The 21890-nt window shown below is 43.0% G+C and overlaps 1 protein-coding gene across 1 annotated transcript in view; it reads right to left on the bottom strand.

Annotated features, from left to right (window-relative positions):
* Window positions 1–344: 344 nt before the first annotated feature.
* GPR50 (G protein-coupled receptor 50) overlaps window positions 345–21890 on the bottom strand; it is a gene marked incomplete at its 5' end in the record, with an annotated part of 41265 nt that continues 19719 nt past the window's right edge. The window contains one exon of the mRNA XM_084213177.1: window positions 345–1566. Within this exon, the coding sequence (XP_084069303.1) occupies window positions 698–1566 (869 nt within the window). The 3' untranslated portion in view covers window positions 345–697. The remainder of the gene's footprint in view (window positions 1567–21890) is intronic.

Genomic DNA, 21890 nt, shown 5'->3' with positions numbered 1-21890 from the left:
TTACTGCAATTAGATTATGTCATATGTCATATACTTACTCATGGCCTGGGAAGGAGAGTGCAAGGGTACTTAATGTCTGTAGATACTCAATTAAAATGAGCGCATCAGACACACACTGGTCTGGCTTCTGCCTGCCTCACATCTAGCCCAGACTAGCTCCTAAACCTTAAGAGAAAAGAAAAAGGAAAACACACACCATGCCCATACATACACCTGCTGGCTAATACGGTTACTTATCTACAATGTAAAAAGCCATGCAGTTTACACTTTGTTTGATGCAGTTCAGGTTAAGTTAATGCTAGAAAAATAGAATTCAGAGGGAGGGGAGAAAGGTTTGTGTGTAATAAATGGCAATTTTGCTGCCTCTTGAAGGTTGCATTTCAAGCATAACTGCATTTCTCCATGCACTCTGAACGCTTCCCTTTTCGGGTATTGGCATGCTTGTGGCAAAAGCAACCAAACCGATTAATTAGGCACACAGTGAAAGATGACATATTAAAAAAAAAAAAAAATCAGTCATTGCTGTTCTGAAAATCCTTATTCAAAGCCTTGATGTCACAGCGATAAGCTAAGCATGAAAGGTTGCAGACTCCTTCCTTGCATGAGGGCAACACCAGCTGTGCAATGCACACAGCTGGAAAGGTTCTTATATATTATTTATACAACTGTAATCCAGAATAAATAGTACTGTCCTGACTCATAGGTGTATTTCAGCATGATTGTTGTTGGTTGTTATGGCTGGAGAATGCTTGCTCTTCATCCCTTCTGTCCCACCCTTGGACACATCAATGAACAGCAGCCTGGGAGTCCACAGTGTCAGCAATATCCTTTTGTATTCCTTCCGAAAATTCTGGTTAAGAAGCCCATAGATCACAGCATTGAGGCAGCTGTTAAAATAGGCCATAAAATAGCTCAGGACAAAAAGCCATTCTGGAATGTGTGGCTGCACTTTTGAAGGATTAATTGAAACAGCAAGGCCAATAAAGTTTAATGGTCCCCAGCACACAGCAAAAAGGACAAAAACCACAAACATAGTCAAGAAGTTTCGGATGTCAGCTGCCCTGAGTTTCTGCTTGCAGTCTTGTCTCACCCGGTGTTTGACTTGAATCACCAAAATCCAGATCCGTAGGTAGCAAAAGGTCACGACGGAGAGCGGGACGATGAAGTGAACCACCACCACCGTGATGGTGTACGACGTGCTCACCGTCTGGGCAAAGGTGCAGGAGTAAATCCGGGGGTCATACTGCAAGGAGCCAACAAAGAAGTTTGGCACAATTGCCACCACCGTGAGTGTCCAGGTGAGGCAGAGATAGCAGCAGGTGTTCTTCAGGTTGAAGAGCTTGTCGTACCGAAGGCTGTGGCAGATGTAGCAGTAGCGGTTGATCGCGATGGCCGTGATGTTGAAAATGGACCCGATGACACTTAAGCCCATCAGGAACCCACTTATCTGGCAGTGGATGTTTCCCATGGTCCATCCATTGTGGAAGATGGCACTTAAAATCAGAGGGTACGGATAAACTGCAACCACGAGGTCTGCAACAGACAAGCTGACAACAAAGATGTTGCCTACAAAAAAGAAGAGACCATGAGAGGTTAGTGTAGGTCCAGATGGACAACTTGCAACGCAAAACTCCTCTTTAGGCCTAAGTCTTCTGATGGGCTTCACTCTACTGTCCACTTGGAATTTGAAACTCTAGAAAATAAGACTTTGCTCCAGTAGCGACAGCAAGGGAGAGTAACTAGGCATGATTGACCTGCATGTTCCTTCTCAGGAACAGTCTGCACTAGAAGTGTTACCTTTAACTTGGCTACAGCTGGGAGTCAGGTACAGGTGGTCCTCTAGGTTATATAGAAGGATTTTGTTCTCCTTGTTAACCAGCCAGCTTGACTCTCTCTGACCATCATGGGCCAAAGGAGTATGGTAGGCAGGTTAAGTTTTCAGTGGTTTATTTATTTCACTGACAACAGTTAGACAGGAAGTCTCTTTTGTTCTTTTGCCTGTAAGCAGGTATGCATTCACCAGAATTTCTGTGCTGCTCATGCTAACAATTGTGTGTTCTTCAAGGAACCACGTGCAGGCAGCCTTGGATGTACTTATCTTACTTGGTATATTTTCCTGTCTTTTTAACGTGAAAGTTGTCCAGTTCAATGTGGAAGGTCAGTCACTTCTTCACTGTCTGGTCCTGGGCAGAGAATGTGATTAATAAGCTGCAGTCAGTCATCTCTGCAGAGTATGTGCTGCAGCTTGTTCATTCAGGCTCTACAACAGAGAGTCTCAGCAAGTATAAACTAATTTAATTCCTTATTGAATTGAAAATGCTGTATTGTGTGGGACAACACCTGATAGCTCCACTGTGAGGAGCAGCCTTCAATGACCTGGGTGACCAGTGACATTCTAACAGCACTTGCTGCTCATTTCATGAGTCTGGTGTATTTTCAGGGAGGCAAAAAGCCTTTCTGTTCAGTTTGCCAGTCAGCATGGAGGACTGCATTAAGAAAAAGACCCGAAGGTCTTGTGGGAACTGGTGTAACTACAGGACTAGCTATGCTCTGGAAAAGGACATCTGTCAATACTCAGCATTTTGATGACCACAGAGAGTATCATTTCAGCAGGAGATCAACATTTCAGTTAGAGGACAGCACACTAGAAAAAGTAGCTGGTTTTCCTAACTCTGCAACTTTCAGGTGTATCTGCAGCAGTGGGAAGGAAAATATTACTAGACAGCAGATATATATATACTCACAGAGAGAGTATATATAGAGAAAGCAGTTGTATATAACACATTTAAGGTGTGAAGACCTGTGCCCCTATGTGATACAGGCAACATCCCATGCAACTGATCCCACCTACACCTCCTCTTCAAACCCTCATATCCACTGTCTAGTGGAGTAGATATCTATTTTAAAAATTACTGAAAAGAGGTATTTTTGTGTAGTATCCCTGAAACAACTCTCTTACATCTCTATTCAACCAGGTCACAGGCTTTAGCATTTGGAAAAATCATGCAAGGGCTGTTGGAAAGCACGGCTGCATTGGCATTGCAGGTGGGCCATGGCTATGTTTGTGCCAACAAAAACTACCAGGACAAGTCAACAGTTCATATCAGGGCACTTCATGCTGACCGGAAAGCAGTCCAGACTGGAGAACAGCCCCCGGCAGTGTGCAGCTGACACAGACTGTCACTTCAAAATAAGTACTACCAGAGGTCATGTGAAGTGCTAAAATCTTTTTAGAGAGAAATTTTACATACACAGGTTTACCACAGCACACAGCTCTGCTGGGCCTCAGTGCTGCTTTCTTGCTGATTTAATAACTTACTGAGAGCCTTTTAAAATGCAGTTACTGAACCTGGTCCCCCATATAATTAATTCCATTTATGCCCATTTTCAAGGGCAGAACCAACTGTGGCCAGGCTTAGTGAGGCTGCAGGCACCCCAGAGGGAATGCTCTTCTGCAGCAAAACTTTTTTTTTACTTGATCAAAAACATGCACTTCAACAAAAAGAAAATGTGCCCCCAGCAACAGAATTTCCTTTTCTAAAACAATTTTCAAGAGAGCGAAACAGAGACAGAGAGGTATCAGCAATCCAATTTAGGAGACTTCCAGAGGATACTGGAGACAGACTCCACTAACTGGACCACAACTCTCCCTCTTCACCAGACCTGTCCAACTTGGATGCACATTTATACACAAGCAGGTAGAAAGCAAGTCTCTGCCTTTGCTGGGCATGAAAGAGACACATTCAACATCCAGCTCTGAACCAGGCAGAGCAGAACAAAGCTGAATATTCCCTACTTAAAACAACACATCCATGGATTTAATCCAAAACTTAGAAAAATCATGGGGAAAATTACTAGTCTTACTTCACTGCCAGCTGCTGGAAGAAATAAGCTGTTTCTGTTGGTCTTTCTTAACCAACTTGAATATTTGAAAGGAAGTAAAAATATAAGGAAAAAATTTATAGAAATAATATTCAGAGGATGAACTTCATAGTTTGGATTCAATCCAAGAGCACAGTATTGTGTGTATTATTTTGACACAACTTCTTTGCAGGGAGAAAATGAGATGGTTTTATCAAGAAAAGAATCATCTCCTCCACTCAGGGAGCAAACCTGCCCTCCCCTGCTCTGTACCTTCAGTGGTGCAGTCTCACCTCTCCTACCCACCAGACCTATGGCCCAGGCAAGGTGCTGGGTGCCTGGAAATACAGCCAGTGGGTTCACTCAGTACTGTTTCACAGAAACAAGCCCATCTCCCAGTTTATGTGGGAATGTGCTCAACTTCATCCTTTTCCTCTGGTGAGATGAAGGGGCAAGTCAGACCCATAAAACAGCCACTTGTAGGTCAGTCCTGAAAATCAGTGCATTTTTAATGGCTGAGTACTGAAAAGAGGGGGCACATTGCATGCCACCAAAGCAGAACATGCCTTTCAAAGTATGGGAAGTGGCAACTGGCTAATTATTAAAATAGGAGTAATCTGAGTTAACCATTGCTTTAGCCTTGCAGTCCCTGGTGTGCTGTGAGACCACCGCATGCTCAGCCCTGCACCAACAGCTTGTGTCCTTCCGTCAGTAGGATGAGGTTGGACCCCCCTTCCCAAAGACACTGCAGAAAGGGAAGCCATCTAATATGTGGCTTTTAGAAAAGGTAAAGAGCAGTCTCCTGCCAATGATCTTCATTACTATTTTTTTTAACATTTTCCCACTATAAAACAAGGAAGCCTGGCCCATAAATAATAGCAGTAGGGCTTTATCTCCAACTTAAATTTATCTGCTTCTGCAACAATATTTTCAGCTGTATCTTTTTCTCTTTGTTGGCATGTGACTATATTTCCTTATTAGCTTTCACATTTTCCATCCCTTTTTTAATTTCTACTTATTATAAACTGGCTCACGTGCCACTGTTCTCCATCCCCCAGTTATGGAGTCGTACATGAAGAGGCAGGAATGGGGAAGAAAGGCAAGTGTAACACTGGTAATACAGACTTCTCCACATTTTCAGAGAAATTACAAGTTCTTTTACATTACAGAAGTCCAACACAAAGCTACAGATTATAGAGGTACAACACACTGTTCACAGTGTAATCCAAAATTGTTTAGGGAAAAAAAACAACAACTCCAAGCAACCTGAAGCCCAGCTGCAGAGCAGATTACAGGCATGTGCAAATGATGCAAAAGGGAATTTATCCCAGAACATCTTGTGCCCCAGCACTTATTTGAGTTCCCTTTCTAGTCCCAATAACCTATTTCTGCCCACTCCAGCAGTCTGCTCCTGTACTCCAGCAGTTCCCTGGCCCTACCTCTCATTCTGCCTGGATTATCCAACAACACAGGTTATCTGAGGACATATTGTCAAGCCCTGGTTCTAGGAAATGTGGAAATAACTCAATGAATTCTGCAAATCAATAAACCACACACGTAAAAGTCTTTACTGGCAGGCTGCCCCAACAGCACCTGATTCATCCAAACAGGTATCGTTCTACACAGATTAACTGAGCATCACTGTACAAACACCAGGGTCACTGGCACTGCCTGCCTCAAGAGGCTGTTGGAAATCCCCTGGTGCCCAAGCTCCTGTTGCACAGATGCAGCCTCTCTTTGTTTTTCCCACACAGCAGCTGTGGGCTGTCCTTTACAGGCTGTGGTTTTGCATATCCTAAACCTAGAACCAGAATTAAAAGGTGGGGGGAGGGAAGGAGATAAAATATTTTTCTGGAAGTTGTCACTTTTTGTACATCTCAAAACGTCCAAACACCCAAACCTCTTGTTTCTTTGTTATTCATATTAAGTTCTTTTACATTCCTTGCTGAAGTATTACAGAACTACAAAACTGTTTCCTGCAGGTGAACAAGACAGAGATGCTCAATGCAACCTGAAGTTAGCACTGTTACCTGTACATCCAGTGCTGAAACTGAACTGTCCTGACTGACAGGATTTGCACCAAAGCAGAAACACAATTGTGGATCAACTTCTGCTCACCTGGAACAGTCTAGCTCCAAGTGAGCCTGCTATCCAGGCTGCTGCTTCCTCCCCCACTCTGTTCAGGGATTTGAGTTGCTCCCAAATAGACAGTGCCCAGCACAGCATTTTGAGGCAAACAAACCCACACACAACAGCTTCAAAGGCAGCAAGTGAGAAGCTGACCCATGAGCACAATGGACAAGTGCCATGGGGCTCACTGCATGACTAGTCACCTTGCTGTTCCAACCTCTTCCCAGCAGTGAGATCAGACCCTGGTGTCTGTCCAGCTTCTGCCTGATTAACTGACAGCTATAGAAAAGCAGGTCTAAAAACCTGTGTTGATAAAAATGTGCCAAGACAGACAATAACAGAATTACAGAATCACAGAATGAACTGGGTTGGAAAAGACCTTTAAGATCCTCTATTCCAACCTGTGACCTAATACCTCCTGGTGTTAGGAGGCACTGAGTGCCATGTCCAGTCTTTTTTTAAACACCTCCAGGGACAGTGACTCCACCACCTTCCTGGGCAGATGATTCCAGCATGCAATCACTCTTTCAGTGAAGAATTTCTTTCTAACATCTAACCAAAACTTCCCTTAGCACAGGGAAGTGTCCTCTTGTTCTGTCAGCTGCTGCCTGAAGAAAGAGACCAACCCCCACCTGACTACAGCCACCTTTCAGGGAGTTGTAGAGTGATAAGGTCACCCCTGAGTCTCCTTTTCTCCAGGCTGAGCACCCCCAGCTCCCTCAGGTGTTTGTGTTCCCAGCCCCTCTCCAGCCTTGTTTCCTCCTCTGGACGTGCTCAGTGTTCCAATGTCCTTCCCAAACTGAGGGGCCAGAACTGGACACAGCACTCCAGGTGATGCCTCACCAGTGCCATGTACAGGGGCAGAATGACCTCCCTGCTCCTGCTGGCCACACTATTCCTGATACTGGCCAGGTGTCATTGGTCTTTTTGGCCACCTGGGCACACTGCTGGCTCATGTTCAGTCGGTTGTCCAGCACACCCAGGTCCCTTTTACCTGGGCACTGTCCAGCCATTCTGTCCCCAGCCTGTAGCACTGCAGGGGTTGTTGTGGCCGAAGTGTAGGACTTGGCACTTGGACTTATTAAACTTCATGTTGTTGGACTTGGCCCATCCATCCAGCCTGTCCAGGTCCCTTTGCAGAGCCCTCCTACCCTCCAGCAGATTGACACACGCTCCCAGCTTGGTGTCATCTGCAAATTTACTGATGGTGGACTCAATTCCCTAATCCAGATCATCAATGAAGATATTAAACAAAATGCTAAAAGTTTATTGATGCAAATGGTATGTTTGCAGTGACTTCTTACTACTATAATTATACTATAAACCACAGCTTATAATAAAGAGAATCTTAAATTTTATGTTTTTCATTCAGGTTTTATGAAAAAATCAACAGACTCAGATCTTCCAGATAAATGGGATTTAAGACACACATCAGCCTCAGAGACATATATAATGAGGTTCAGTAAACAATTTAACAGGCCATGACTGTAAAGCAAGCCTCTGATGACCACTTACCATAATCTAATACTCTGTTTAACCTTCCAAAGCTTATGCTCACTGCAAAACAGAAACAAAATGTACTATTTGCTTCAAGCAAAAAAATAAAGTAATAAAAAGCTTTATTCAGCATGCAACAAGACTCTTTATTAGCTGTGATAGCCTCTTTTTCCTGTTTGTTTTTACCTGCCACTTGCTGTGTGATTGCTTGTATGTCACTAACCTCCAGCCTGCAGATGTAAAGCATGTGCTCAGTTCTGCTAAGTGGCAGTTCATAGGAAACGCTTTCAGATCAATTTTTTTCTTTTTATGACATAGAGGAACCACTGAGCATGTGCAATCATACTGATCGTGTACTGCTGTAATTAAGTGGATGACCATGCTGTCGTGCTGGGGGATGCTGAGCCTGCAGCCCTCACTCTGACAAGCATTTCCTACACCATAAACTCTAAAGGGTCATTCTTGGGTAGACAATATTTACCCCATCAAAGTGCATTAAGAATGATTCTTCTGTAGGGGAGTGTGACCCATTGCACTGATCCTTATAAGCTCCTGGCTTCCACACCACACACAATGACACAGGAGGAATCCCAGACTGTTGTCATCTCTTTCCACCATCCTGATAAGCACTGATACATTGATGTACCCACATGACACCCCAGTGTATACTTACCCATTCTGACAACTGAAAATGTTTGACAGGAGAGCACAAGTGAAAAATCAGCAAAATTCTCACTGAGATCCAGGCAAAAAAAAAAAAAAAAAAGAAAGATTTGTTGTTCAATTCATTAATCCATAAATTTTAATTGAGGATTTTATTTGTGTATTTAGGGAGTATGTTCAAAGAGAGGAATAAACAAAAGAAAGGAAAAGGCATTCAATTAATTATCTGCTATCATTACTCCATTAGCATTCAGACAGGGATAAAGTGTGATTTCCTGCAGTTAAACAGACAGTGCTGTCAGGCTGTCAGCTGCTCTCAAATCCTGACTGTGTTGCATAAAATGATACACAGGATAACAACAAAAAGGGCAGGAGGTATTGCCAACCCACAGCATTCTTAGGATATAAGATTAGACAATGTGGAAATATCCAATTTAAGGACATTATGAAAGTCCTAAAAAATGCATTAAACTCCAGAATAATTTAACCCCTGAAAACAGTCCTTTGAGATCTCTCAGCACAACCACAAAGCCAGAAAACAGCAGTATGCTACGGGCTACCAACTATTATCTGGTTTGCTGGCATCATTCCCTACGGGAAAACTGTGGGCACTAAGAGCTGCTCCCTGCCTTGTGCCAGCCCTGCAGATGCATAGAGCAAGGCCAAGGCAGTGCACAAAGCAAACTCTCCTCCTACTCCTCTGCCTTGCTGAGACCAGGTACTTTGGCATAGCTTTGGCATCCCTGACTTCACAAGCCCTCTCATCAGTACATCACTACAGCTGTGAAAGCTGCCCTTCCCTCTGGACCTCTAAGATAGGCTCGTAGGAGGAGGAGAAAAAAAGAGCATTTCCTGGAGAAGAAAGGACCAGCCCTGTAGGGCTTCAATTACATTAGTTATGCACCATATATTATCCTGGCTAATGGCTCGAGAATTGCTTACATTGCCAGGTGAAGGACTGGATTTACTGGATTTTAGACTTTTAAGTCATGACTTTCTAATTGTCTTGCTGCCAAAACCATATTTGAGCCATGCCTTCAGCCACTCTAACTGAATGCAGAAAAGGGCAATAGCTGGCAGTGTTCACACCCCAGAGATTCGTAAGTTTCATTTGGCTAAGATCAGCCAGATTCACAGCCTTAGCAGAGCTCAGAAGTCTGTGGAAATGAGCTAGAAATTAGAGAACAGCCCTGTTAGCATGATTTGGTACCCTTCCTTATATCACTTACCATTACACTGGAAGCAATGTAAAGGGGAGGATTTTTCTCTTGCTGTTACACAAATGGTAGCTGGACATTCACTCTCAAATGAATAAAAACTATTAAGTTATATCTTCTTCTGAACACTTAAAAAGTGGTCAGCCCTCTTTTGGTACCAATGCAGAGCAACTTCCCATTCTTCAGAATTTCAAATACTTTATTAAAAAAAAAGAAGCTTTTACACCATCCTAAGGAAACTGTATTTGGCAAGTTTCCAAATGTTATTACCAATTAATCCTAACACATCCTGCTCACCTTAGGCACTCCTTTCTGAAAAGGTGATCTGAATATCGTATAAAGAAAGGAAAAATTATATAAAGTTGACATTTTACCTACCTTCAACATTTTTCAAGTTTCTAAAATACCATTTAATGTTCATTAAGTGCCTTTTAATGATTTCTTCCTGTGTTTTCCTGGAAGTTCTGACCCTTCACATTAGGGAAAACCACAGTGCTGAAGTTCTTATGGATTTCTAAACTAGCTCTTGCTAGTGGGATGTTTTTCCTGAAAGCAATTATGGCCACTGAATCTGCTAGTAATGGAGGAGGAGTAAGTGGTGGTCTTGATCCAGCTCCTAATAAATACAAAAGTGCTAAAAAGTGCCCCTTCTGCTCATGAGCCCCAGGTTTCTGTCATTTCACTGTTCTATCCACCAAACTCATCACCTGCAGTAACACCATGAGATAGTGAGCCAATCCACACAAAATCCTGATTCTTTCTCAAATCAATTCCAAATGCTTGGACTAAAGGTGGGCCTGGAAATACTGCCTGCCTTCACAGCACATCCCAGCAAAGCTATGGAGAGCAAGTGTCAGAGTCAAGGTGGCCTTGGAGCCACCCCCCAACTTGCACAGAGTGAGAAGGAGCCTCAGCACCTCTGCCAGTGCCAGGTGATCTGCAGAGCCCAGGCTGCTGCAAGGACGGAACAGCTGGTGACTACCTACCCCCTAAGGCAGCTTCTTGTGGGACAGAGATGTCTTTGGGAACAGTCTACACAAAACTCCACACAGCCAGAGGTCAGTCCAGATACCCAAAGTAGCACCTGACACCCTGGATACCAGTGCTGCCCCCTGAATTCCAGCTGTTCACCCTCATTTTCTGCCTGAAACCCCCACAACCCACTATGTTATGTAAAGCAGCTGCCCTCATCCACATCCAGGCTTACCCTCCCACACTGGCCACATGGGCACAGGGATGAGCTCTACCAGCCTGGTTAACTCCAGGCCATTATTTATCACCTGGTTTATAAAGTGCTCTCAAAGAGGAAAGACCCTGTATAAACATAAATATGAATTATTGCCTGATCCATTGAAATGACAAACTGACATCCATCCTCTCCCAGTCCTAGCAGCTGTACCACCACCATTTGCCATCTGCTACTATTCCAGAAAAAAAAAAAAATCTGTCAACTCAGGCTTAAAAGACTTAATAATGTTTTTTTCCTATTGGTGTTGGTCAAAGTGTGCTCCCAGAAAGGAGCTGTGTGCAAGCAACCAACTCCTAGGCAGCTGTCAGGCAGAGCATACAGTCAGATATGAAAACACAGCTCATTTTAGTCTTAAAAATTTTGTCTGACTGCCCTGGAGAGCCCTGCTGAACCACCACAGCTGAGCCTAGGAGCTGCTCCTGCTCCTCCTTGTGCCTCACCAGCACAGTCTGTTGACTAAACCTTAGTGCCAGCACCAGTCACTACAAACACAGACATCCACTGCAAAGGAGTAGATGCCACAATTAACAACTTGTCTTGACCTCCTAGCCTTGACATTCCAGGCATGAGTCTCTCTCCAGTCCCAGCTCTTCCTGCTTAGCTGGGGAGAATGGGAGGTGGTTTTTTTCCTCTACAATTCTTTTGAATTGCATATGGAAATGATGAAGCTACTAAAGAAACAGTCACCACACAAAAATGAAGGCCATTTAGTGTTTAACTCATTCTGCACCAATTCTAGGTTAACTGAATGAAGGCTTGGGTGTTAGGGCAGTAGCAGAGTGATAATCACCTGTGCTTCTGCACAGCATTTGCCACTAGACTTAGGAAAAAGAAACATAATTTGGATCCAAATTATCTCCAAGGTGATAGCCTAGTTGTAGGCTACAGCACAGCCCTGGTATGCCTTACAGGGAGTGCTATGCCCCAGTTGACTGGCTTTTCTTCAGAAGACCTTAACATATTTTTTCAAACAAGAAAACCCCCCATGGGCTAGATTTAGATCATAGAATTCCCTAGACCCCACATTTTTTTCTCCTGTGGCCTCATGCTGAACCTGGCATGAAGCAGGTACAGCCACAGTACGCACAAGCAGTGGAGGTGAGGCTGGAAGAGAAATGATGCCATGAGGGACAGGAAAGCAGCATGACTAAGGGCTATGAAAAGGGCTGAGATACCTGAAGTACTGTTCATCCAGTTTTCACAATCTGCTAGGAAAAGGAATAATGTTCCTTACAAAATGGACAGGCAAAGAAAGAGTCCCAAGATGTCATGGCTTCATCAAGACTGCGTGAACTGTGAGAGACATAGTGCATAAAATCAGGAGAAAAGAAAGTAAAAGAAAATCTGTTCTGGACCTTCTGGTTCATTCATAACTATTTACTAATCCCACAGGAAATGGAGAGTTACTTTCACCTGGAAACACTTTAGGGACTCTGGTACAATTACATAGGCAAAAGTCCAATGCAAACAGTTAAAGTTGGTTCAGTAAGAATATAATGATACTGGAAAATAAAAAAACTCTCATGCCCTTATTTTCCCAGAAAGGAGTCCAAAAACATTGTTTCCCAGAACATCAGCAAAAGTTTCACTCCAGATATTCCACAGGGTTTACAGACCTCATGTACAGGATGAACCAGACCTCCTGGGTACAGGATGAACAACAAGAAACGATCAATGATATGAGAAACTTGGACTAGGGAGTCCCAAATGTATTGCTGGATGGCATCTGCTACTGCTCTTTTCCTAATGACTTACAATCACTGAGGTGCCACATCTGGGTCTATAAAAGGAGAAAAGATGTTTTTGCAGTAAAGTCCAGAGTAAATGTGTTCCAACACAAGCCTGTGTGAACAAATGGTTCAAGTGGATGTGCTCCAACACTGATCTCAATGGGAGTCTAGTGGTGGATAATATCCAAGTGGCTTGAAGGCAAGTAAGACTCCATGGGACAGTGACACCTGAATTACTGAAGTAAGTAGTCAGACTTACAGGCAGCAATACACACCTTCAAGAGCAGATCTCACACTTGTGGATAATACTTGAAGAGGCTGGCAGACACTTTGCTATCAACAGCTTCCAGCAGAGGAGCATTGCTGGATTCTGCTCTTACAAACCATGTTTTGCCCTCAGCAAAAAAGAAAAAAAAAAAGCTCCAGAAAGAATAAAAGATGCTGTAAAATGACCATGCACATAAGCCAAAGAAACTCTGACGTACTTAGCTAAATTGCCTAATCCTGGAATACCCCTGAGTCGTACTTTCTAATCTGTAGTGATAAGGGCAGGCCTACTTTTAGAGTTGTATAACCACCATCAATTGATGGTGCTTTCAGTGTCCCCTTAAAACTTTTCCCCTCCTTTCCCTTTATCTCCCTAATGAAATTTCTCAGCAAGAAATAAACCACAGATATTTCTTCTCTCTGAAACTACTTAACATCCACACTTCCATACTTCAAAGTGGTAATGTGTTCACTTGAGCCTCACGATTCCCATCAGGAACCCAGGAGGTGAGGGCTGCATGCAGCCCTTTAATGCTAATCCTGAGTGGACCTTTCAAGCCAGTTGGTGGTTGGTAAAGGAGAATCTCCTCTCCACCTCCATGTTTGTGTAGCCAAGGGTGTGGCTGTAAAACCCATCAGCAACAAAAGAGCTGGAGGGACCCTGGGAGGTTGACTGATCATCCCCCTCAGCCACAGCTCTTAAAAACTGCTGACAAGGAGGAGCCTTTCTTCACTTGGAACAGGGTACCTAGGTCAGTGGTGGAATCACCATCCCTTCAAGTGTTCCAAAAGTGCGAGGATGTGGCACTGGAGTGATATAGCTTATTGGAGAACATGGCAGTGCTGGGCTAATGGTTGGACTTGATGACCTTAGTGTTCTTTCCCAACCTTAATGAATCTATTTCTGTAACTACATTGCCCTTACTCAAATCCAAGCTACCTTTCACCCTACTTGCTACCATTAAAAAAAAAGCTTTAGGCATGTATTGGTTGAGTAAACTCAGAAACAAAGGAATAACTCAGCACCTTCAGTCAGTGTGAGAACTCTCCTCTGGCAGGGGCAAAATAGAGGAAAAAGCTATAGCTTTTCACACTGCCTTTTGTTCCTGAAGTGTGCTGGAATTTCGATCAGTTTTAGAGGTCATGCTTTCATTTGCCACCCTGTCCAAAGACAAGAGAAATGGTCAAGTTTCCTAAATTTCTACAAGAAAAACCATCTGTCAGTCAGTGCAATTTCTGAGAAGTCCTCTTCTCCAGTTCTATATTGCTTTATCTAACAGTATTTTTTGAAGAGCTGTCATTCATTAAGCATAAGATACTAATTCAGCCTTCAAGTCTCTTCAGAGCCATTTATGACCCTCCATTTCCTCTCCTTAGGATTCCCTGCTACTTTGCATTTAATTGCTGAAACCCCATGTTGTTATTTGTCCCCAATAAAGTAATTTTGTTTATGAACTAACTCCAAAGTAAGAGAAGTTTTAAGGATTAAATGAAGCGTGGGCTTAATAGAGAGTCTTCTAGGGAGAAGTATTTGTAACAAATACCAATGCCATACATTCACCATGAAATCTTCAGGGCAGTGGGGATATCACAAACCATTAAAGATACTTTTCTAAGAGGGGGTTGATTTGGCAGGGTTAGAAAGGATGAGGGTTTCTAGTCCTCAGCAGCAGTGTAACACAGACATATCCAGGTAGGAAATGGAAACTCACTGCATGTTTCTCACCTCCTCCTTCAAAGGGAGCCCCAAAACCACACAAACAAAGAGAGAACAGGGAGACATAAGGCAAGGTTAGTGTGCATTACAAACAGCTTCACAGAAATTCCATCCAAAAATTTGCTTGGCACGCTGCTGGCAATAGATGAGAGCTTTGCACATTAATGAGTGGAGTCCAGCAAACAGTCTCTGCTTCCCAAGCAGAGCTGGCAGCATGCTATGATATGGTATTTCCCTGTCAGGCATGGGAGCACACCAGTGTTGATTGCACATTGATTGAGGTAGCTCAAGAAACATCTTGAGAGTATGGGAGTCACCTTCAGCTCAGCAGGACCATCCTTGTACAACAGGAACATGAAATGTCTAACACTGAAATAGCTCAGCTGAGTTCTGTACGTACTCTAAGGAATCAGGGGGTTATTTGTAACGTCAGAGTTAGCAGACCCAGGATTTGCAGCTTCAATACCAGATTTACACAAAATAACAGAGCCCAGCTCTTGCAGCAGACTCTGCAGTCTGGACCACCCAAGAGCCTCCCCAGGGTCACCCCGTGCCCAGGCCATCACGTCACCCAGCCCTGGCTGTCACAACTCCCCCCTCTGGGGCAGAGGAAGAGGAGCCCCAAGGAGCATGGGCCGTGTCTGCTGACTCAGCAGGTCTCACAGCCCTCATCTGGGAGCACAGTGCAGAAACACACAGTGTAGAAACACAGAGTGTTTACTGCACTGCAGCGAAAAACAAACCTCCAGTGATTGCCAGAAGTCAGTGTCTTGGCACTGGGATCACAGGGCGTGGAGTTTAACTGCTAATTAGGACAGGACAGCAGCAAGGGGGAGAACAGGGGAAGAGGCTGGCTTTGGCTCCCTCAGGAGTTGAAAGGCTTTCCCAAATTCAGCCACACAACACATCCTTTAGAAGGAGAGCAATGGCTTCTATGTTAGCAACAAAGCGAAACTCTCATGCCAGCACTGCCTTCTGATACTAGCTGTCCTTTTATCATCTATTCAGGAATAAAACTCTCACAAGGCAGAGTTATATCAAATGACAAATAACAGCTGTAGGGAAAAGAAAAAAGTGTTGCACTTCATTAGAACTCTGTATGACTCTGACAACCAGAAACACACTGCCAAAGTGGCAAACACAGCCAAAAAGACAAGAGAGATCTCACAGCAGCTGTTAAACCAAATGGGAACTTGTTAAAATTAAGGGCCATTTCCCCTCTTTCATATTTAGTCTCAAAACATCATGTAAAGAAATTCAACCTCTTACAAAGACAGACTGAGTCATTAGTGCAGAAGAGATGCAACACCCTTGCAAAGTTTTCAGTTTAAAAGGAAGCAGTTAATACCCAAGCAGTTCCTAAAACCCTATGAATATGTTAATCTGGTATCAGCTTAAACCCTTCAATATTAAAGTAATAAATCTTACCAGACTGAATTTTACTGCTGTTCATTTGGTGTTACAATATTCCATTATAGCATTCAAGTATTCAAGATGGAGGATGCTGATGGGCCTGTAGCAGCAATGCCATCCTGGAACAGACTACACATTTCCTTCTTCCCAGAGAGGTCAAAGCCATTCCTGTCACCACCTGTCAGCACTCCCAAATTCTCTATGCCACCAGGCACTGGTGACAGGGCACTGGTGACTACACCCTGAAAGCAGCTGGGATTGCTGGAGGTACAGGTTTGTATAAGGCCGACACAACTCACACCTGGAGTTGATTTTGTAGAGGTACCACATAAACCACAGGGAAATACTTGGGGCTAAAAAGTATCCTGCAAGCCAAGCTGTACATTTGGCTCAAAGGATGCTGATTTCCAGAGGGGATGGGATGATTTTGCTTCAATCAGGCTCCTAATAAACACTGACAAACCAAACAAATTAAGCACATAACCAACAGCCACTTCCAGATTATCCCACAGCAGGAAAGTGCAGTGCTGACAGGTTTTGTTCTCTATTTCTTTAGAGGACAGAATGTGACTGCACTGTGTAATTCTGCATTTAATTAGTAAGAGCTAGTCTTATATTGGAGAACTGAATGTAAGGACAAACGAGAGACACACTCTTGTTCCAAGCAAGGACTTTTCCAGTTAATCGCCACGCAGCACAAGCAAACCGCTGCCTCAGCATGTTTCAGCTTCCTGCTCTGCCAGCAAAAGATCTGCCTCCAGTGGATTCACTGATATCTACAAGTACGAGGATGTCATTGACTGGAAGGCAGAATAAAAATTGAAACATTTCCAACATGCTCACCTTCTGGCTCTGGGGAGTCCTCCCACACTGAGCACTTTGCACAGCTCTGTGCAGAGCAGACTCAGGGCCTGTGACAGCAAGAACAACCGAAGAAGTGGGATATAACAGGCAGAAGCACATCCCTGTTCACCAGTCCTGGAGTTCCCCACAATCCCCCACACCAGGAGGAGTTAGATGAGAAATGCTGAATGTAGAACATGCAACTTTAAATTCCATGGGCAACCCTCTTCCCACCATGGTACCAGAGGAACATTTCCTGTTGAGAGGTTGCTGCTGACTTCAAGTGAAACTCACCTTCAGTGTCTCAGGTTAGAAGATGAAAACTCATTGTGGGCAAATAGTTATTAGCAGAAGTCTCCTCTAAATCAGTATTTTCCCCTAAATCCCTAATTGCTTCAGCAACACTATCAAAGGCAGGGATAATAGCTGGCATACATGTTTCTTGGAAGAAATTGAAAAATTTAACACCAGGGAATTAGCAAAGAATCCTCAAAAGACAGACATGTTAGAAATATTCCAAAGGTGAAAAAAGTCTCCATCATGGTTGGACTTCAACTGACACCAGAACCTCTGTCTATGAGGAATCTCCAATTCTCTGTCACAGGAAACTAAAATGAGGAAAACAAAGGCTGCCAAGACAGCCCCAAGCAAGCACACCATGGAGCCTGGAACAGGTGTCCTGAAAGGAAACTCAGAGCTGGCGCTGAACAATGATGGACACATAAAAATGCACAGTTTACAGAGGCAACTTCTACTACAGGCATGTTCTGCAGCAGCCTACAACAATGATTAGGATTGCACAGTCACAGAAACTAGTTTTCAAAGATCTGGTATATTCACAGAAGAAGAAAAAGTTGTCATGAAAAAATAAAACTAAACAAAATCTGCTTTAAAAAAATTTAAGAGGGCAGTAAACCTAGTTTTATGCAGAACAACCACCATGTAATGTTGCAATACAGCCATGAAATTCTGAGTTACCTAAACTGTCACCTAAGGGGAAAAAAAAAAAGAAAAACAAAGAGGCTGAAATGGTGCTAGCCAACACAGATAAATTGACTGACTAATGGATTTGATGCTGATTTAATCTTCTTTTGGCAGTGCCCTGAAAAGCCTGGTTTTTTGCCTTTCCTTACCTAAATGAAATTAACCTATTCCAGAAAATTAAGAGCAATTTATCAAGCCACTGAAGAGAGACTGCTTGTTGGATCTGGATCTGTATTATTCCATCCAAAACACAAGATAAACTTTGCCATTGAAAAAAACCTGAAAATTGAAGGATTGGTAAAGTGTAGCATCTGGAGTGTCACTGCTCTTTCCTCACACACTTCCTGGCAAACTCCAGCACACAGGTTGTACAAATAACCTTCTGTTTGGAACAAGAGTGTTTGGCTCCTGCTACAACACAATTTGTTCTTCATTACCTCAGAAAATGCAATTTCCAGTGCATCAAACAAGAAGAAATTTGGGAGCAGAATATTTCACTGTGACTTCAAGCTCTTTTACTATCATTATAAAATTAAAGTGTTGGGTTGGGGCCTCTTTCAATAAAGTTTTACATGGAAACCTTAATTTCTGAAGATGTCAAAACCACTATTTTGTTCTTCCTCACAACACAAAAAAAAAATTGTTTTCTGCAAAAAAGAATCTAGGAAATTGATTACATAATTTTTCACCAACAAAGGTTTCTTCTGTAAAACATTATCATTTTGCACTCATTTGAGGACCTGCAATGCTGCCATTGCTCACTCCCTGGAAGAAAACACAGAAACACATCTGCATCTCTGCATTTCAGAAACATCATTGGTTTGAAAGCCAACAGGGAAAAACCTAAGAGTAAGAATTAAAGGCCATATTTTCTTCTAGTATTAACTGGTTACATTCTAAAATGAAGGCTGACAAAGAAAATTCGGCTGAAGAATCAGCTAGAGCCAGAATGCTCCATCACAAAAGAAACCCTCTCAGGGAAAGCCCAGTTTGGCACATCTTTCCTCTCAACCTTTGAGCTCTACCTGCAGGATGCAATAAAAATACGCAATTATCTGTAAAACCTTTAATGGTGATTTTGAACTTGGGACATGAAGTAGGGCAGGAGGAAACATGCTCAAGAATAACAAAAAGGGTTCAATTAAAAGCGTTTTAAGCGAGAAAAAGCTGATGAAAACACATAGGTTGCACCATATGCCTACATCAATACAATGCAGCGGAATTCCCACCCTCCTGCAAAACTCACAGATGTGACTGCAAGGCCTGGCATCACCAATGAAAGCAGTGGGAGCTGATGAGTAAAGTGTCCCCTCCTTCTGTAGTGCCTGCTTGCTGCAGTCAGCAGGACAGTTCCCTCTCTAACATGAGGCTGCATTCAATGAGTAGAGAAAAATCGGAAGAGCAGAATGTGCAGGACAATGCTTAAAACTGCTGCTAGTTCACGTTAAACCCATAAGTCACCTTCAGATTCATTCTGGGGTGGATGTGACAGCAGAAGGAAAATGACAGCCCCTCCCAATTCCCTGTGTTTCGTTCATACAGGATTGGGCTGAAGGCAGACAAAACCCAGGAGAGAGGTTGTGAGGGAAGACAGGGACCAGGATGGATGGAATGCTGGGGAAGTCAGGGGGTGTGGGCACTGCACACTCTCTCTAGAGACCCAAAAAGTACAGTTGTCTTCAACTTTTGACACTTTGGGAACCATGCAAGACCCCTGTCAGCAGAAGCACAAGGCTCAGCCCTGCCCCTGCAGACAGCAGGGCAAGGCATGATGACACATCTGCATTTCACATTATCCATTTAAGCCAGGATTCACATATTTTTTCCCCTCAGATTGCTGTGTCATGGGAAGCCAAACCCAGTTCTCACTGAACTAGTGTGACCTCTACAAGGAGAAGCAGTAGGTCTTAAAATGCTCCTTCATTTCCCTACAGGCAGAGCTGGAAATTGAAATGGTCTGTCCAGTACACGCAGCCTGAGCCAGGGTGAGCGTGCTGGGGACTGCATGGGAACAAGCCCTCTGGAAACAAACCCAACTTTTCTATTTCCTGGTTGTGTTGGATCCAGCCTCTTTGGGCACATGATGAGAAAGATGCTTTGTGCCTTACCTCACCACAGTGCATTCTACAACATGTTTTGGGGTGTTGTGTCCACAGCCCACACCCACTAGCTCCACATTATGACAGTACCTGCTTTTTATATTTATCCTCCCTCACTTACACATTCTCCTGCAGTGTGCAAAGGGTGTATAAAGATGGCATCAGGATTAATTTGGATTGCTGTCCATGGACACTGGTTTGTAAAGGAAGGCAAAGCTGGCTCCTCTCTGTATTAGGAAGAAGAGGGAAAGCACATTGGGAAGGTTATATACTGCCGACACCATTTAAAGTCCAGGGAAAGAAAGCCCTACTTTAGTAGTCTTCTGATCATTTACAGATTTCTTTCCATGGATGTGGTCATATGTTTACAACAATATTTGCAGCTGCTGCAACAGTCACATAAACATTGAAAGGACATAAATTCAAAAGTTCAAATAATGACATTCCTTTAATTATGATTAATGTTCATTACTAATCATCCCAGAACCCATGCTTGGGAGATGTATTTTGCAAATTTGAATGACATCATGTGAATTACCCACATAATATCAAACACAAAACTAGATATTTCATGAAGCCCAGGTTGAAAGCCACAAATTTCTTCAACTCTGTAGCACTTAAGGGTATGCAGTTGTTTAGATAATTACACAGATTTTGACTCTGTCAGAGTATCATGTAAATTATTATCTACACACATTTCCCAGGGACACAATCAATGAGGCCTTAATGGAAAACGCCACACAACTACATATGGAAAAAATAACAAAAATCAAACTTACTTTGTCACAGAATCATAGAAAACCAGGCTGGAAAGGGACCCCAAGGATAATCAGGTCCAGCCTTTCTTGGGAAAAAGAAATCTCCCCGAGACATTGTTGAGGCACTGAAAAGATGTGGAAAACTGGAAAGAGCACTCATTCTGAGAGCATAAATCATCATGCTCTTAAAGATAACAGAATTGGATGATTATTTCTCACTAGGAAAAGCAGAAAAGCATTTTATGAGACTCATAAATCCACAACCCACAGACAAGGGAATCCTTATGATTCCTCTCTTTCTCATTTCTACCCCACTCCCTCAGTGCTTTCTTCTATTTTTCAGCAAAAAATAGGAAAAGTGAGTGCAGTGGGAAACCTCATGGTAGGAAAACTAACCCACTTGGTACTTCCCTTCCCACTACTGACAAGTCTCAAGGGTATATTCCCGCCTTTCCCTCTATGGGAAGGGACATTCCCAACAGGGCTGATCCTGGTGTACTGAAGCAAGCATGAACACTCACACTGCTTTTGTGGCAACAACGTCAGCACCATCCCTTTCAAGATGTTTTTGAAGGATGGATTTAGCAGGGGATTATAGGTAACCTTATAATATAAATTGTTCCTGGTGCTTTTTCTAGTCTTCAAACTCCATCTCATCCCAACCCAGAGCATTAACTGTCCTGTTTCCAAGTTTTAGGGGGATAAAGAGCATTAAGCACCATAAAAAATAAAAACTGCAGAAAGTACTCACTCATAAAGTAACTTAAAATTCTTCCTCTTGATTTGGACTATACCTGTATACATCTGAAGTGTATGAATTCACATAGTTATGTCTGATATAATAAATAAAAGGTTTACTAATGCAAGGGGTTGCAATGCATGGAGCTGTAGAAAGCTTACATTTTGACTGTTTTCCTTTTGGTTCAGTACCCTGCATTTTCAGGTCTCTCTACTGAAAATGCCTTGAACTTTCTGAGTGCCACTAGAAGCAAAAAGTTTTCAGAAAGCCAGGTAAATAAGGTCAGTGATTGTCACATTGAATGATTGCACAGAGGTCTGTTGAGGTAGTGTTTTCTCATACTTCATGGAGACCAAAGGGTTGATGAATGCTTTGAGCCTGAGAACAGCCACATCAAAGCAGACCTGAGGGTCATCTGGTGCCATGCCCTGTACCACCACTGCCAGAAGGAGCTGCCTCATGGAAAAGTTCCATTTTGCCTTATATGCACACTTAAATTTTTCAGCACTAACAGAGTGTTTTGACAAGCTGCAATCGACCTCCAGTCTGCAGTAAATTTTGACTTTTTGTTCCAATTTTAAACACCAAAACCCAAATCTGGCCATGACAATTCCCCATAGTACAGAAATTAAGAGTCAAAGACATTCACTCCCTAAAACAATATACAAGGCCAAATTTGTGATCTTTCTCTGCCTTTCCCCATTTGGCAGAGGGGAATAATCC

The sequence above is a fragment of the Fringilla coelebs genome (genome assembly GCF_963513975.1).
Source record: "Fringilla coelebs genome assembly, chromosome: 11".
In the NCBI taxonomy this organism is placed as follows: Eukaryota; Metazoa; Chordata; class Aves; order Passeriformes; family Fringillidae; genus Fringilla; species Fringilla coelebs.
Note: the sequence above shows the minus strand (reverse complement) of the source record. Positions and strands in the feature narration are given on the sequence as shown.